This window comes from Oncorhynchus clarkii, chromosome 30 (assembly GCF_045791955.1).
Source record: "Oncorhynchus clarkii lewisi isolate Uvic-CL-2024 chromosome 30, UVic_Ocla_1.0, whole genome shotgun sequence".
Lineage (NCBI taxonomy): Eukaryota > Metazoa > Chordata > Actinopteri > Salmoniformes > Salmonidae > Oncorhynchus > Oncorhynchus clarkii.
Window position 1 is genome coordinate 2,715,208 of NC_092176.1, and position 18,629 is coordinate 2,733,836.

The following is an 18,629-nucleotide window of genomic DNA, read 5'->3' on the forward strand; positions in this document are numbered from 1 at the left end:
GACAGGTACAAGTGTAAATGTGAGTGTGTATGTGTGTCATAAACGTACTGTCTTTTAAGTGGACATCCTGAGCGCCATTTTCAATTCCAGCTAAAGGAGTGGAAGTCCTGCAGTGGCACCTGGGTTTTACCTGACATTGCAGCTTTATAAAAACATACTGGGGGGGGATCAAAAAGTTTATCTTCCTCTATTCCCTTCCTCCCCACATTTGCCATGTTATGTAGGAGGCAAGGAGAGGAAGGCAAGGAGACAGGAGGGAGGGAACATGTCACAGCTTAATTTTTTGGTATAATACATGTGCTTTCAACACTCAGTGAGGACAAAAGACTACAGGTGACTTTCAAATACAGCTGTAATAAAATAAAGTTAAAAGACACTAGAATTAAGGATATATGCAGGCAGGGGAGAAAACTCCTGTTTGCTCCCGGTGAGGGTTGATGATGGAACCCTGAGCAGTGCTGCCCCCTGTGGTACGGGGGAGTTAAGGCAGGCTGGCTGAGGGGCACCCTAGTGGTCAATTAAGACAGAGCAAAAAGAAATCTGTTCAGTTCGGCTTCTTACTCCCTCCCATGGCAGTGGTATAAAATAGCCCTCTGATCCAGAAATGCTATCAAGTGTTCACTTTGAATGTCATTGAGGGGGATTTGTTCAGCACTGTTGGCCTCTCCTCTTGGTGTTATGTGGGGGATCACGATGGGTGCTTGAATCACAAACCACCACCTTTGCTTGAGCAGGTACCTCAACCCAGACTAACCACCTCTACTGCCCCTCCCTTGCACAGCTGATTCTAGAACAGAACCCCCAACACGGAGGTTCACTGGGATGAAACCCGGGAGAAACAAAATGGTGTCAAACCTGTCCAAAGTGGATGACAAAGTCTGTGGAAGAGAAGTCAGACAGGCATAGGTGGTGGTCAGAGACTCTGAGGCAAAACACCCAACTCTGGGATGGGCTCTACTCTAATTTCAAATCCCTAAGCGAAATAAAACCAAACAAAGCATCTTTCCATGTGTGTTGAAGCAGAGCTGGCGCCCCCTGGCTTCTGGTCTTGTCCAGTGTGCTAACAGTCTAATAGACGTGAAGGCAGAGGTAACCTCCCCATAGGGGAGTCTTAGCAGTGGTCTGTGGAATGGTCTTTAGCTTCTGTGTGACTGAGGGGCAGAGAGAGAGAGCCCTTTTGTTCCCAGTCTCGTCTCCCCCAGGCTGGTGGGTGGATCTCAGGGGGAGGAGGCAGGACTGGACTGGTCATTGAGGCCCAGCTAGGTGAGACTATCTTGGGCACAGAGAACTGGACTGGTCACTGAGCCCCCCCCCCCCCCCCCCCCCCATACACCCACACACAATCGTACAGAAGAGAGACTTGGCTCTCCCGTCATGGAGAGGTCAGAAGCAGGAGGGGTCATGGAGGGGTGACAGCCTCAGGAGACATGGGGCGAGGAGGACGGGTGTCTCGAGAAGCACCAGCCTCTCTTGGTGCGCAGCTTGCGTAGGATCTCCTCCTCGCGCTCGCGCTCCTTCTGAGAGCGCAGGTAGCGGTCCTCCTCCTTCAGGAACCACACCGGAGGCCACCGCTGCTTCTCAAAGTGCCTCTGGTTCTCTACAAGCAGAGAGAGAGATGGGGGAGAGAACACAAGAGATGCATAAACAGACATAGAAAGACAGCGTGAATACATGGGACCAAAAAGTAATGTGAGAAACAAGTGAGAGATGGGGAGCGAAGTTGGGGATCGGAGGTACAAAAGAGATGAAAAATGTAGAACAGAGCAGACGAGGAGACACACACACAGACGTAGAGAAGAGAGAGGGAATGCGGTCTGTACCTGGAGACATGACCTTCATGTCTTTAGGGAACTTGCGACAGACGCTGTTGTAGTTGGTGCAGATGTGATGGAGACACCAGGCAGACAGCTGCTTGGCATTGTGGAACTGCAAGGGATGAATGAATAGGTGATCAGTCCATCAAAAAGGTCCAATGGAAAAAAAAGACCTCAAACTTTCTTACTTTACAAATAAGAAAGATGAACTTGAATGGGAAGTGGACAAATGACTTTTAAATATGAATGTCACCTGCCATTGTAGAACAAAGTTTTCTATAGTTGGGTATCTGATATAGGCCTGAGCTATAGGGTGGTCCGATCCTTCTTGGATATCAATTAGAATGTTCTCTCCAGTGAAATAGTATTTTCCTAACAACAGAATGTAGTATGTGTATTATGTGTATTGCAGTAACAGTGTCATCAGTACAACTGTCATTCAGAGTATACGGTACATGTAAAGACTCACCTGAGCCAACTCCAGGTAAGCCAGCACCTGTCCGTCGATGTCCACTCCCTTCATCGCCCACTGGAGCAGCTCATTCACAGCATGCTGCTCTGTGAGGGCAACAAGGCGTGGCAGACACAGCCGGTTGGATAGGACGATAAGCTCAATAGGCTCCAGGTCAGGACAGGGCGAAAGCAGCCCACAGTACATGAACTCCAACACTGCACGCATACAGGAGCTACTGGTGTCAGGGATGGACACCTGGAAGGAGGGGGAGAGGGGGAGGGAGGGGAGAGAAAGTTGGATAGAGAGATTCAAATTTTGTGAATTAGAAAATAATAATACGATGTCTTCTAAACTCAGCAAAAAAAGAAACGTCTTCTCACCGTCAACTGCGTTTATTTTCAGCAAACTTAACATGTGTAAATATTTGTATGAACATAACAAGATTCAACAATTGAGACATAAAATGAACAAGTTCCACAGACATGTGACTAACAGAAATGGAATAATGTTTCCCTGAACAAAGGGGGGGGGGGGGTCAAAATCAAAAGTAACAGTCAGTATCTGGTGTGGCCACCAGCTGCATTAAGTACTGTTGTGCATCTCCTCCTCATGGACTGCACCATATTTGCTAGTTCTTGCTGTGAGATGTTACCCCACTCTTCCTCCAAGGCACCTGCAAGTTCCCTGACATTTCTGGGGGGAATGGCCCTAGTCCTCACCCTCCGATCCAAATGGTCCCAGACGTGCTTAATGGGATTGAGATCGGGGCTCTTCGCTGGCCATGGCAGATCACTGACATTCCTGACCAGCAGTATGGCTGGTGGCATTGTCATGCTGGAGGGTCATGTCAGGATGAGTCTGCAGGAAGGGTACCACATGAGGGAGGTTGCCTGCAATGACAACAAGCTCAGTGCCGGTGATGCTGACACACACCGCCCTAGACCATGAAGAACCCTCCACCTCCAAATCACCCCTGGTGAGACAAAACCGCGACTCGTCAGTGAAGAGCACTTTTTGCCAGTTCTGTCTGGTCCAGCGACGGTGGGTTTGTGCCCAAAGGCGACGTTGTTGCCGGTGATGTCTGGTGAGGACCTGCCTTACAACAGGCCTACAAGCCAAGCCCTCAGTCCAGCCTCTCTCCGTCTACTGTGGACAGTCTTGAGCACTGATGGAGGGATTGTACGTTCCTGGTGTAACTCGGGCAGTTGTTGTTGCCATCCTGTAGCTGTACCGCAGGTGTGCTGTTCGGATGCACCGATCCTATGCAGGAGGTGTTACACGTGGTCTGCCACTGCAAGGACGATCAGCTGTCCTTCCTGTCTCCCTGTAGCGCTATCTTAGGCATCTCACAGTACGGACATTGAAATGTATTGCCCTGGCTACATCTGCAGTCCTCATACCTCCTTGCAGCATGCCTAAGGCATGTTCATGCAGATGAGCAGGGACCCTGGGCATCTTTCATTTGGTGTTTTTCAGTGTCAGTAGAAAGGCCTCTTTAGTGTCCTAAGATTTCATAACTGTGACCTTAATTGCCTACTGTCTGTAAGCTGTTAGTGTCTTAACGAGCGTTCCACTGGTGCATGTTCATTAATTGTTTATGGTTCATTGAACAAGCATGGGAAACAGTATTTACAAATTATCTTTGAAAGAAAGGATCCTGAAAAAGGGCAGTTTATTGCTGAGTTGAGTAGTTATTTAAGTGATAATGCCAGAGAAGCCGGTGTTTGTCGGATATATTGGCACGGGTGTTGTTAGGCCCGAGACTAAGTTTTGAGTACACATTTGTTTACATCCCTGTTATTGTGCATTTCTCCTTCGCCAAGATAATCCATCCAGTTGACAGGTGTGACATATCAAGAAGCTGATTAAACAGCATGATCATTACAAAGGTGCACCTTGTGCTGGGGACAATAAAAGGTCAATCTAAAATGTGCAGTTTTGTCACACAACAATACCACAGATGCCTCAAGTTCTGGTGGACATTCCTGCTCACTGAAGGAATGTCCACCAGAACTGTTGCCAGAGAATTGAATGTTAATTTCTCTACCATAATGTTTTTTTAAAATAGAATTTGGCAGTATGTCCAATTGGCTTCACAACCGCAGACCACATGTAATTACACCAGCCCAGGACCTCCACATCTAGCTTCTTTACCTGCGGGATCATCTGAGACCAGCCACCCGGACAGTTGATGAAAATGAAGAGTATTTCTGTCTGGAATAAAGCCCTTTTGTAAGGAAAAACTCCTTCTGATTGGCTCATGTGAAATCCATAGATTAGGGCCTATTAAATGTATTTTGTTGTATGCAGTATTAGCCTTATATTTAGCTAATTCATGATTGGTTATGAATAATAAGCTTCTAACGTATAACCTCTATCTCTTGCACAATACAAAAGCACCTGTGCTCTGCTGACCTGTTCCTTAAAAAAACGCTCCTTAACTCTTGGAGTCCCCTGCAGGGAAAGCTAGGCTAGAATAGCTTGTGGGACATCATTTTTTTTGCATTTCTTATACCAAGACAAATCCAAGGGACGCAAGCGCTTTTTTTGCTGAATGTTAAATAGAGTAGCCCAATAGAACTCATGGATAGTTTGAAAGAAGAACAAACGCACGATGGCAGTAGGCTATAGCAGTTATTTATTCAGACCCATAACCATTCAATATTTGTGAAGACTTCTGCATCTAATTCAAGTACTATATTATAAGAATGTCATTAGAATGGTGAAAACAAAGGACAACAAAACATATTCCATTTAACTGTTGAAAGCGAGGAAGGAAAGAAGCAACAAGAGGGAGAAAGAGGAGGTAGGCTAATAGCATTAGGGGAAACATAAAGGTACATATGCGTCAACCTGCTAATTAAACAAATAGGCCCTATTATATTTCAAAATTAAAATCAAATTCAATAGCCTATACTTGTAACTTGTGACTTTGTAGGCTGCATGTGCTGAACCAGAATCGCATGTTTTCTTCTGCCTTATCATGGTTTGAACAACGTGCGAAATTCCAGTCCATACAATACAGTATAATACAGTTCACACTCAAAAATATTAGCCTACTGGAGAAAGTTATGTATTTACCCAGGAGAGATAGCCTCATCTATGGGATTTTATGTTTTTCTGTTGTGCGTAATATGCAGTAGCCTACATCATCTACAGTGCATTCGGAAAGTATTCAGTCCCCTTCACTTTTTCCACATTTTGTTACTGTTACAGCCTTATTCTAGAAGGGATTACATTTTTTTCCCACCTCAATCTACACATATTACCCCATAATGACAAAACAAAGTTATTTTTTTTGCAGATGTAATAAAACTGAAAAAATGATAATTACAGATGTCCATCACTGGGATGGTGCCAGATTTCCTCCAGACGTCACACTTGGCATTCAGGCCAAAGAGTTCAACCTTGCTTTCACCAGACCAGAGAATCTTGTTTCTTATGATCTGAGAGTCTCTTTAGGTGCCTTTTGACAAACTCCAAGCAGGCTGTCATGTGCCTTTTACTGAAGAGTGGATTCCATCTGGCCACTCTACCATAAAGGCCTGATTGGTGGAGTGCTGCAGAGATGGGGTTGTCCTTCTGGAAGGTTCTCCCTTCTCCGCAGAGAAATCTGCGGCTCTGTCAGAGTGACCATCGGGTTATTGGCCACCTCTCTGACCAAGGCCCTTCTCCCCCGATTGCTCATGGTGGTTCCAAACTTCTTCCATAAGAATGAGGGAGGCCACGGTGTTCTTGGGAACCTTCAATGCTGCAGAAATGTTTTGATACCTTTCTCCAGATCTCTGCATTGACACAATCTATGGACAATTCCTTCGACCTCTTGGCTTGGTTTTTGCTCTGACATGCACTGTCAACTGTGGGTCCGTATATAGACAGGTGTGTGCCTTTCCTAATCATGTCCAGTCAATCTAATTTACCACAGGTGGACTCCAATCAAGTCGTAGAAACATCTCATGGATGATCAACGGAAACAGGATGCACCTGAACTCAATTTTAAGTCTCATAGCAAAGGGTCTGATTACTTATGTAAATAAGATATGTTTAAACATTTTATTACATTTGCAAAAATGTCTACAAACCTGTTTTTGGTTATGGGGAATTATGTGTAGGCTCTGTACTGCATTTGGTATTTTTTGGGCTTGGGTTCATTAAAGGTCATTAATGTAGGGCTCATAAAATGTATTTAATATTTGTCTCATCAGGCACAGGTAGCATCAGGTTAGATTTGTTTTATGCTCTAATCAAATCCAGACATATTTACATGCTTTAATGCTTTTGAATGACACTTCCTGTTTTGGCGGGAAATACCGGGTTCCCTGGGAGAAAAGTGATTTATACTCCGGATGGAACATTTGTAAAATACCGGGAAAATATTAAACTCTAACACCAACCTTCAATGTAAGGGCATGGGTGGGTGGATCACGTAAGTAAAGTGATGTCAGAGTGATGTCACAGGAAGTGGCGTGGGGGAATGGGGTTGTGCAAGGTGAAGGGCAGTCCGTCTCCAGTCGAGTAGAACCTTTTGATCCTGCCAGAGATGAAAGCTCCGGGCCCGCCAGGGAGGCGTTGACGCTAGCTAGCACTGTGGCTAAGGGTAACAGCCTCAAAGCACCCCAGAATAACCCCACTCGGCCAGTCGCTGCACGTGTCATAGAAGGCTTGGATGTCATTGTGGGACAGAGCTTGAAGCAGAGCTGTGGGATGGACCGAGGAGAAAACACCTCTGACTGGACCATTTACGTAAGCACATCCAAAACGGAACAGTACACACAAAAAGAAAAGCTAATGCGTCCCCATATACGGATAAAACAAGTACAAAAGTACAGCTACAGAAAATAAGGTAATATTCGCTCACTGTTTGCTTCTCACTGTGTCCTGCTCCAATAAGATTGTCTGTTGTTGGAGCAGTAGCACACAGGCTGACCAGAGCTACCCATACAGGCAGAATGGGCTGGGCTGAGGTGCAATAGACATGTGGCTGTGTGGTTCTTTGAAGAGTTCGGTTCAGGAAAACAGTTAACCTCTCAGGAACACTGGATCAGTGTTAATTTTGTCAACAATAACCATGGTGAAAAATACTCGTCAACAACCTATTTTTCCTGACTAAAACTATGGCGATAATCAGACGAAATGCCCTGCAAAAAAACGATTACAAATCCCTTCTCATTTTAGTTGACGAACATCTAACGAGAAGAGAATTCCATGTGAGATCAATGGAGCTATAATTTGACATGAAGCTGCTTTTCAACAGTTATGTCCAATCCTAAACATGCATGCAGAATATCATCTCATTGGCAGAATTGACATCTTTCAGTTGCACGGTCAGATTGAGCTGATCTGCCCAACCCTCCTACACACAGCCCCCAGGTGGTCACTTCAGTCACTCGTCAATCTTTTGAATTGATGCAAAGCCAGGTCCTTTGACTTGTAACTAACCCCAACTATACTTAAAAATATAAACGCAACATGTAAAGTGTTGGTCCCATTTTTCATGAGCTGAAATAAAAAGACCCCAGTAATTTTACATACACACAAAAAGTATATTTCGCTCAAATTTTGTGGACAAATTTATTTACATCCCTGTTAGTGAGCATTTCTGGTTTGCCAAGATAATCCATCCGTCATTGAAATTGATGCATGTTGCGTTTATATTTTTGTTCAGTATAGAAGCGATGTTAAACCTCTCTCTTACTTTCACGTAGGCTATTTTTGCTTTTATCACATCTGAAGTTCTACTTTTCCATGTGTGTTTCTATTCACTAATCTGTGTTTCCTGCTCTCGTGCCGCGGTCCTTGAATGCGAGTTGCGTTTGCCTTATTCTACTGGGGAAATGAATGCTATTTGTTGAATATTAGGAGGACAGTAATAGTTTTTGGGATTTTTGGAAAGCTCAAATTGTACCCTTTAAGGAAACCAACTTATTTACCCCCTTGTTGGTTATGACGGGGAGAAAATCAGAGCTGTTAATTGTACAACCTGTAGCCAAGGCTTTAAGCCTATATGGTTAATTATGGCTGGCATTAGTTACAATCAGCTGCAATATCAATGTTGCCAGCCAATCTATACGAGGGGAAAGTAGGCCTAATTGGACAAGGCCATCTGCCTAAATATTCATTATTTAATAGAAAAAAATACACTGATTATTATGTGACTAAAATGGTTGTGACTAAAACTAGCCAAACATTGCCAAGAGTTTTAGTCGACTGATAATGACTAAAACTAACAAAGGATGAAATGACTAAAATGTGACTAAGACTAAAAAGGTATTTTAAGACTAAAACTAAATCTAAAATAGCTGCCAAAATGATCACTGCCCCACTGAAGAAAATTGACGGAGGAGAAGTTCTGTTAAGAAAAAGAAAATACCAGATTCATGAAGACTACTCTATCCTTAGTGCAGTGTATGAGTTGACGGTAGGCCAAGAACCCCCCCCCCCCCCCCCCATCTTGAAACTTGTTCAGAACCTGGAGAGGATCCAAGTGTGTTTCTCTCCTGAGAGGAGAGCAAACAAAGGCACACTTATTCCCACAGCCACAGTGACGGCCAAGGAGTTTTACAGGGGGCGATTTTGGGAGGGATAGAAACAAAACTGCTGAGACGGCAGATTGCACCATCGGACCATGGTAACCTCTTCATCTTCTCCCACCCGCCCTCACACACATGCGCACACACAGAGTATACATTTCTAAAAACGTCAGGGAAAATGTATGGAGTAAAAAGTACATTATTTTCTTTAGGAATGTAGTGGAGTAAAAGTAAAAGTTGTCAAAAATATAAATAGTAAAGTACAGATATAAAAAAATAAACTACAGGAGTATTTTGAATGTTTTATTTTATTTAACTAGGCAAGTCAGTTAAGAACAAATTCTTATTTACAATGACGGCCTACCACGGCCAAACCTGGAAGACGCTGGACCAAATGTGCGCTGCCCTATGGGACTCCCAATCACAGCTGGATGTGATGCAGCCTGGATTCGAACCAGGAAAACAGTGATGCCTCATGCACGGAGATACAGTGCCTTAGACCGCTGCGCCACTCATGAGTTTACTTTAAAGTACTTACAACCTCTGACACCAACAACCCCTCGAAGTACCTTATTGCTATTAAAAACTGGTTATCAACGTAATTAGAAAAATAAATGTTTATAATACATTATAACTGTGCTTAGCGTCGGGTAAGTTCTGACCAAGGTAGTGATTCAATTACATTTTTTGTTTTACATGTCATCCTTTCAGCCCAATATGTTGGTCAAACGGTTGTATTAAAAGAACATGACATTTAAAAAAAGTCTCAGAGCAGTCTCAACACCACTATTGAGCAATGCCATGTGGTCTAGCCAGGAGAGGGTTAGAGGTGGGTAGAGCTATGGGAACCACAGGGGTCCTTCCTCAGTCCCAGGGGTGCCCCTCACCTGCCTGTCTCTGTGCCAATTAGGAGAATGTCAGCATGGCAGTGACCCTTTATTATGGAGGAAAGATCAAGGTAGAGACACAGGTAGACGCTCCTGTTCAAAGTTCTCTCGCCCAGACAGAGGAGCGGGGGAATGTATGGACACAGCACTAGGTCACCAGAGACAGGGAGACATAGGGAACGTTATGGGGGCCCAGGGCAATTTAGGGATTTTCCTGTCATTCAGCATCTTTTCCCAACTCACCCTCGTTGGTTTAGGAAGTGATTGGTTGACAGAAAAAAAGGAAATGGAGACAAGTAACTTTAGAGAACACGACAGAGAAAAGGTAGCCGAGGGGGAAAAAAGTTGAAGTAAGCGGTGTCAAAATGTCAACAGCATGTCGTCAAAAAGCAAACCACCGTTACCACCATGAGAAAGATTGAAAGAAAGAGAGCAAGAGGAGCTGGAGAGTGGTGGCAGTAACACCTCCTACCATTAAACTTCTGTTGCAAACGTACACTGTCCCTCCCTTCACCCCTTCCATCGTGTCTCCTGTCACTGTTAGTCTTGTGTGAGAGGAACGTGACAGGCTTTCACACTCAACTAGTCAGAGATAAGCCACTGGGGCACACACACTCGCATGGAAAACCACAGCGGTTATTATAGTTTTGTGATTTTTCTATTAGCTTTCATTTCTATTCGTTTTTTTGATTTTTAAATTCTGTTGAGTTTCAGTTAGTTTTCAAACTTGATTCACTCATTTTTATTTAGTTTGAGTTTAATAAAATCATTTCTATTTCGTTTTGATATTTTTAGTGTTATGGACAGAAAGTAGCCTTACGTGTGGGAGGCTAGGAGTCATTTATGTGTCGTAGACTTATAGTTTGTGTTTTTTGGGATGTCACTTCTTGCCACTGGGTGATGGGTCAAGTCATTCGTTTGGTTAGTAAAATATACTAAGAGCTGACCATGAACAATGAGCAGTAGGTACCAGTGTATATGGTTTCACTGCCACAGGTCTGTCCAGCAAGAACAAGTCCAGATGTCGTTAGAAAAGGTTTATTACAGATAATGGTTCTTTAATGGATGACTCATCCTTATTCTGACTGGACATTCTGTAGTGGTTGCTACCAGCCTTAAGCCAGCAACTAAGGTTTCTTATTCCATTTATGGCCCTTCGACTCTCTACAACCTACCCCTATTTTCCAGTTAGGTTTAAATTATAAATCAATCTTAACGTGACTTGGATTTAAAAGGATAATCGTCATTGTCCAACTCAGATTCAGACATTTCTTCCGCGCCGTTCAAAGCTATGGCCAGCCCTGGAGGTTGAGCAACGCATGCTGTGCCTTGTTGGAGAAGGGATGATAGAAGCAGGCTGATATGCCCATAAGCGAAACAGTCAGTCCTTTCTTGATCCATCGGTCTACACACAGGGTTATTTTTCATGGCTCTTTCAAGAATCTCATTAACTTCCTGAGTTGCTGTATCCATTTGCAAAACAATCAACTCGTTTACTCTAGCAGTGACAGGACTTTTACATTTGGGATCAAGTGTTTGGTAGAATCTTCTGAAGGCTGGCTAATCTTGTGGACTTGCCAGACTGGAAGAATAAATTAACCAGTGCTTCTCTTTTTTAAACTCATTTGAATTAGGTTGTCATGTTTCTGCTCTTTTAATGCAAACTGCTAACGTTGGTTGTCCTGACATGCAGCTACTAGATAGCTGTTGGATAGCTGTTGGCTGTCTTACCATGTCTTTATCCTGAAATTGTTTGTATGATTCTTTGTGAGTGCAGTTCAGATGAACTTTGATGAACTCCTTACTCATCATCAGAAGGGCATTCAAACCAAACTATCCAATCAGGGAGGGGCTTATTGAGTTTATTGTTCGCAGGACCAGAATAGCAGTGTTTTCACAGCACCGCATGAACACGAAGAGTGAGTCTAAAAATATGTGTGAAGGAAGTGAGAATGGAGTGTGGCGAGTCAACTCAAAGGGAAAGGTGTTAAAGAAGGCACTGTGCTGGCTGATGGCAGACAGATAGATATCCAGTCTCGCTCAAACGGAGGACAATTTTTTTGTTGTTGCTTTGCTTAGCAGCAAGGCCGTGGAACGACCGTTTTTTCAGGCTCCGCCCTATTCAGGAGGAAAATAACTCAGAGAGGTGGTCAGGGTTGAAAAGAAGAAAGAAGAAGTGAAACTCGACACACTTTGAAACAGAGGCGCAAGATGAGTCACGGTACAGCACACGGTTTGGTCAGAGACTCCAAAGACGCACGCTTCTTCACGCGCACCCATCGCTCTGACAAGTGCTCTCGCCTCCCACGCCCTTTTTCAGAAGTCTCTTTTCAACCTTTCTCTCGTTTTGTTTTCCTTTCACTAGTCGAGTTTCACTTTTTCTTTCTTCTTTTCAACCCTGACCACCACTCCGAGTTATTTTCCTCCTGAATAGAGAGGAGCCTGAAAAACGGTCATTCCAGGGCCTTGCTGCTAAGCAAAGCAACAACAAAGAATTGAACTCCGTTTGAGCGTCTGTGTTAAGTGCTACATCAAGTGTCTTGCCTCTGCTCCATTGAGGCTGGCTCAGAAAATAGCCAGACATTCACCAGGCAGATTTGTATTTTTTATTTCACCTTTTTTTAACCAGGTAGGCTAGTTGAGAACAAGTTCTCATTTACAACTGTGACCTAGCCAAGATAAAGCAAAGCAGTGCGACACAAACAACAACATGGAGTTACACATGGAATAAACTAACGTACAGTCAATCACACAATAGAAAAAAAATCTATATACAGTGTGTGCAAATGAGGTAAGATAGGGAGGTAAGACAATAAATAGGCCGTGGTGGCGAAGTAATTACAATTTAGCAATTCAACACTGGAGTGAAAGACGTGCAGGAGATGAATGTGCAAGTAGAGATACTGGGGTGCAAAGGAGCAAAAAAAAACAAAAACAATATGGGAATGAGGTAGTTGGATGAGCTATTTAGAGGTGCAATGATCTGTGAGCTGCTCTGACAGCTGATGCTGAAAGTTAGTGAGGGAGATATGAGTCTCCAGCTTCAGTGATTTTTGCAATTCGTTCCAGTAATTGGCAGCAGAGAACTGGAAGGAAATGAGGCCAAATTGGCTTTGGGGGTAACCAGTGAAATATACCTGTTTGAGCGCGTGCTATGGGTGGGTGCTGCTATGGTGACCAGTGAGCTGAGATATGGAGCCAGTGGAGCCAGTGGGTTTGGCAACGAATTTGAAGCGAGGGCAAGCCAACGAGAGCATACATGTCGCAGTGGTGGGTAGTATATGGGGCTTTGGTGACAAAACGGATGGCACTGTGATAGACTAAATCCAATTTGCTGAGTAGAGTGTTGAGGGTATTTTGTAAATGACATCGCCGACGTCAAGAATCGGTAGGATAGTCAGTTTTACGAGGGTGTTTGGCAGCATGAGTGCACAATGCTTTGTTGCGAAATAGGAGCCAATTCTAGATTTCATTTTGGATTGGAGATGCTTAATGTGAGTCTGAAAGGAGAGATTACAGTCTAACCAGACACCTAGGTATTTGTAGTTGTCAACATATTCTAAGTCAGAACCGTACAGAGTAGTAATGCTGGACAAGCAGACAGGTACGGGCAGAGATCGGTTGAAGAGCATGCATTTAGTTTTACTTGCATTTAAGAGCAGTTGGAGGCCACAGAAGGAGAGTTGTAAGGCATTGAAGCTTGTCTGGAGGTTAGTTAACACAGTGTCCAAAGAAGGGCCAGAAGTATACAGAATGGTGTCGTCTGCGTAGAGATGGATCAGCAGCAAGAACAACATTATTGATGTATACAGAGAAAAGAGTCGGCCCGAGAATTGAACCCTGTGGCACCCCCATAGAGACTGCCAGAGGTCCGGACAACAGGCCCTCCGATTTGACACACTGAACTCTATCAGAGAAGTAGTTGGTGAACTAGGCGAGGCAGTCTTGGTTTGAGAAACCAAGGCTGTTGAGTCTGCCGATAAGAATGTGGTGATTGACAGAGTCGAAAGCTTTGGCCAGGTCGATGAATACGGCTGCACAGTATTGTCTCTTATCAATGGCGGTTATGATATCGTTTAGGACCTTGAGAGTGGCTGAGGTGCACCTATGACCAGCTCGGAAACCAGATTGCATAGCGGAGAAGGTACGGTGAAATTCAAAATGGTTGGTGATCTGTTTGTTAACTAGGCTTTCAAAAGACCTTAGAAAGGCAGGGTAGGATATAATTAGGTCTGTAACAGTTTGGGTCTAGAGTGTCTCCATCTTTGAAGAGGGGGATGACCACGGCAGCTTTCCAATCTTTGGGGATCTCAGACGATACGAAAGAGAGGTTGAACAGGCTAGTAATAGGGGTTGCAACAATTATAGAGGATAATTTTAGAAAGAGGGTCCAGATTGTCTAGCCCATCTGATTTCACAACTCTTTCAGAACATCAGCTATCTGGATTTGGGTGAAGGAGAAATGGGGAGGCTTGGGCAAGTTGCTGTGGGGCGCGCAGGGCTGTTGACCGGGGTAGGGGTAGCCAGGTGGAAAGCATGGCCAGCCGTAGAAAAATGCTTATTGAAATTCTCAATTATCATTGATTTGTCAGTGGTGACAGTGTTTCCTAGCCTCAGTGCAGTGGGCAGCTGGGAGGAGGTGCTCTTATTCTCCATGGACTTTACAGTGTCCCAGAACTTTTTGGAGTTAGTGCTACAGGATGCAAATTTCTGTTTGAAAAAGCTAGCCTTTGCTTTCCTAACTGCCTGTGTATATTGGTTCCTAACTTCCCTGAAAAGTTGCATATCGCGGGGGCTATTCGATGCTAATGCAGTACGCCACAGGGTGTTTTTGTGCTGTTCAAGGACAGTCTTATCTGGAGTGAACCAAGAGCTATATCTGTGCCTGGTTCTACATTTTTTGAATGGGGCACCCTTACTTAAGATGGTGAGGAAAGCACTTTTAATGAATAACCATGCATCCTCTACTGACGGAATGAGGTCAATACTAGAGGTCGACCAATTAATCGGAATGGCCGATTAATTAGGGCCGATATCAAGTTTTCGTAACAATCGGAAATCGGTTTGGCCCTAATTATTTTTTTTTACACCTTTATTTAACTAGGCAAGTCGGTGAAGAACACATTCTTATTTTCAATGACGGCCCTAGAAACGGTGGGTTAACTGCCTTGTTCAGGGGCAGAATGACACCTTGTCATTTTCTTGCAACCTTACAGTTAACTAGTCCAACGCCCTAACCACCTGCCTCTCATTGCACTCCAAGTTGCTAGCTAGCATTAAACTTATCTAATAAAAAACAATCAATCAATCAATCATAATCACTAGTTAACTACACATTGGTTGATGATATTACAAGTTTATCTAGCGTGTCCTGCATTGCATATAATCAATGCAACGCAGGGGGATGATTTAACAAAAGCGCATTTGCAAAAAAAGCACAATCGTTGTACCTAACCATAAACACCAATGCATTTCTAGAAATCAATACACAGAAGTATATATTTTTAAACCTGCATATTTAGCTAAAAGAAATCCAGGTTAGCAGGCAATATTAACCAGGTGAAATTGTGTCACTTCTCTTGCGTTCATTGCATGCAGAGTCAGGGTATATGCAACAGTTTGGGCAGCCTGGCTCATTGCGAACTAATTTGCCAGAATTTTACGTAATTATGACATAACATTGAAGGTTGTACAATGTAACAGGAATATTTAGATTTAGGGATGCAACCCGTTAGATAAAATACTGAACGATTCCGTATTTCACTGAAATAATAAACGTTTATTTTTCGAAATGATAGTTTCCGGATTCGACCATATTAATGACCAAAGGCTCGTATTCCTGTGTGTCATTATGTTATAATTAAGTATAATTAAGGGTGCGTTCTAAGCCCTCTCCTGTACTCCCTGTTCACCCACGACTGCGTGGCCACGCACGCCTCCAACTCAATCATCAAGTTTGCGGACGACACAACAGTGGTAGGCTTGATTACCAACAACGACGAGACGGCCTACAGGGAGGAGGTGAGGGCCCTCGGAGTGTGGTGTCAGGAAAATAACCTCACACTCAACGTCAACAAAACTAAGGAGATGATTGTGGACTTCAGGAAACAGCAGAGGGAACACCCCCCTATCCACATCGATGGAACAGTAGTGGAGAGGGTAGCAAGTTTTAAGTTCCTCGGCATACACATCACAGACAAACTGAATTGGTCCACTCACACAGACAGCATCGTGAAGAAGGCGCAGCAGCGCCTCTTCAACCTCAGGAGGCTGAAGAAATTCGGCTTGTCACCAAAAGCACTCACAAACTTCTACAGATGCACAATCGAGAGCATCCTGGCGGGCTGTATCACCGCCTGGTATGGCAACTGCACCGCCCTCAACCGTAAGGCTCTCCAGAGGGTAGTGAGGTCTGCACAACGCATCACCGGGGGCAAACTACCTGCCCTCCAGGACTCCTACACCACCCGATGTCACAGGAAGGCCATAAAGATCATCAAGGACATCAACCACCCGAGACACTGCCTGTTCACCCCGCTATCATCCAGAAGGCGAGGTCAGTACAGGTGCATCAAAGCTGGGACCGAGAGACTGAAAAACAGCTTCTATCTCAAGGCCATCAGACTGTTAAACAGCCACCACTAACACTGAGTGGCTGCTGCCAACACACTGACACTGACTCAACTCCAGCCACTTTAATAATGGGAATTGATGGGAAATGATGTAAATATATCACTAGCCACTTTAAACAATGCTACCTTAAATAATGTTACTTACCCTACATTATTCATCTCATATGCATACGTATATACTGTACTCTATATCATCGACTGTATCCTTATGTAATACATGTATCACTAGCCACTTTAAACTATGCCACTTTGTTTACATACTCATCTCATTTGTACATACTGTACTCGATACCATCTACTGTATCTTGCCTATGCTGCTCTGTACCATCACTCATTCATATATCCTTATGTACATATTCTTTATCCCCTTACACTGTGTACAAGACAGTAGTTTTGGAATTGTTAGTTAGATTACTTGTTATTACTGCATTGTCGGAACTAGAAGCACAAGCATTTCGCTACACTCGCATTAACATCTGCTAACCATGTGTATGTGACAAATAAAATTTGATTTGATTTGAAGTCTATGATTTGATATTTGATAGAGCAGTCTGACTGAGCGATGGTAGGCAGCAGCGGCAATGGTGAGAGACTTGTTTCTAGAAAGGTGGATTTTTAGAAGTAGAAGCTCAAATTGTTTGGGCACAGACCTGGATAGTATGACAGAACTCTGCAGGCTATCTCTGCGGTAGATTGCAACTCCACCCCCTTTGGCAGGTCTACCTTGTCGGAAAAGGTTATAGTTAGGGATGGACATTTCTGGATTTTTTTGTGGCCTTCCGAAGCCAGGATTCAGACACGGCTAGGACACCCGGGTTGGCAGAGTGTGCTAAAACACTGAATAAAACAAACTTAGGGAGGAGGCTTCTAATTTTAACATGCATGAAACCAAGGCTTTTACAGTTACAGAAGTCAGCAAATGAGAGCGCCTGGGGAATGGGAGTGGAGCTAGGCACTGCAGGGCCTGGATTAACCTCTACATCACCAGAGAAGGAGTAGGGCTAAAGGCTATAAGAACGGGTCGTCTAGTGCGTTCGGAAGAGAGAGTAAAAGGAGCAGGTTTCTGGGTGCGGAAGAATAGATTCAAGGCATAATGTACAGACAAGACTATGGTAGGATGTGAATACAGTGGAGGTAAACCTAGGCATTGAGTGACGATCAGAGAGGTTTTGTCTCTAGGGACACCCTTTAAACCAGATGAGGTCACCGCATGTGTGGGAGGTCGAACAAAAGGGCATATTGAGCAGGGCTGAAGGCTCTATAGTGAAATAAGACAATAATCACAAACCAAAACAGCAATGGACAAGGCATACTGACATTAGGGAGAGGCATGCGTAACCGAGTGATCATAGGGACCAGTGAGTAGCTAGGCGAGCTGGAGACACGGCGATTCAGACAGCTAGCATGCCGGGGCTAGCAGAAGGGCCTTAGGGGGACGTCGCGACGTAAGAGTCTGTTGTAGCCCCCTCGGACGGTTACGTCGGCAGACCAGTCGTGATGGATCGGCAGGGCTCCGTGTAGGCAGTAAAAGGGTCCAGGCCAATTGACAAAATAGGTATTTTAGCCCAAGAAATTAACTGATGGACCTCTTCAGCTAACAGTCCGATATACTCTAGACAGCTAGCGGGCCGTGGCTAGCAGGCTAGCGGATGGGCCTTCAGGGGATGTTGCGACGGAGAAGCCTGTTGAAACCCCCTCGGGCGGATTACGTAGGTAGACCAGTCATGATGGATCGACGAGGCTCATGGTCAGCAGTAAAAGGGATACAGGCCAATTGTCAAAATAGGCATTGTAGCCTAAGGAGTATCTGATGGACCTCTTCAGCTAGCCGGGAGATGGGCCTAGCACGAGGCTAGTTCCAGGCTAACTGGTGCTTGCTTCGGGAGATGTGTCTCAGACAGCACGTGGAAATGCATTAGTGACAAGGTGACCCATCTGCCTGCATCAGGCACAATGGCACTGCTCACAACCACAGCCACATTGGTGCCACTCCAACAGAGGCTTTGTCCATGCACCGCAGGGCCTGCCAGCTAAGCAGTGAAAAAGAGGGATGTGTGAGGGTTTTTGTGCCCGAGATTTCAAACTGAGGTGAGTGTGCAACCGTAAGCATCTAGGACTCTGCTCCTAGGCTGCTCCACTATATAAATCTCACATGCACACACAATGACAGCTTCACATTGTCCAGTTTCTCAGTCTTTGTTAGATGTGCACCTGGCCACTGTACTGTGCCAGCGAAACGCCATAAAGAGTGCCACAATTGGACAAACATGAAGCTTTCAGGGTTACCATGGATACTGGCAAGCATCCCGGTA

General features: G+C 44.4%; 1 protein-coding gene across 5 annotated transcripts in view; it reads right to left on the reverse strand.

Annotated features, from left to right (window-relative positions):
* Positions 1 to 334: 334 nt before the first annotated feature.
* Positions 335 to 18,629, reverse strand: part of LOC139389361 (rho-related BTB domain-containing protein 2-like) — a 93,903-nt gene continuing 75,608 nt past the window's right edge. For 4 of the 5 annotated variants that reach the window (XM_071136062.1, XM_071136064.1, XM_071136066.1 and 1 more), the window contains 3 exons: positions 2,284 to 2,523; positions 1,821 to 1,926; positions 1,320 to 1,597 (listed from right to left, as the gene is read on the reverse strand). In XM_071136062.1, the coding sequence (XP_070992163.1) occupies positions 1,419 to 1,597; positions 1,821 to 1,926; positions 2,284 to 2,523 (525 nt within the window). In that variant the 3' untranslated portion in view covers positions 1,320 to 1,418. Of the gene's footprint in view, positions 1,598 to 1,820; positions 1,927 to 2,283; positions 2,524 to 18,629 lie in introns of all 5 variants that reach the window. The other variant, XM_071136063.1, reaches the window with a different exon arrangement.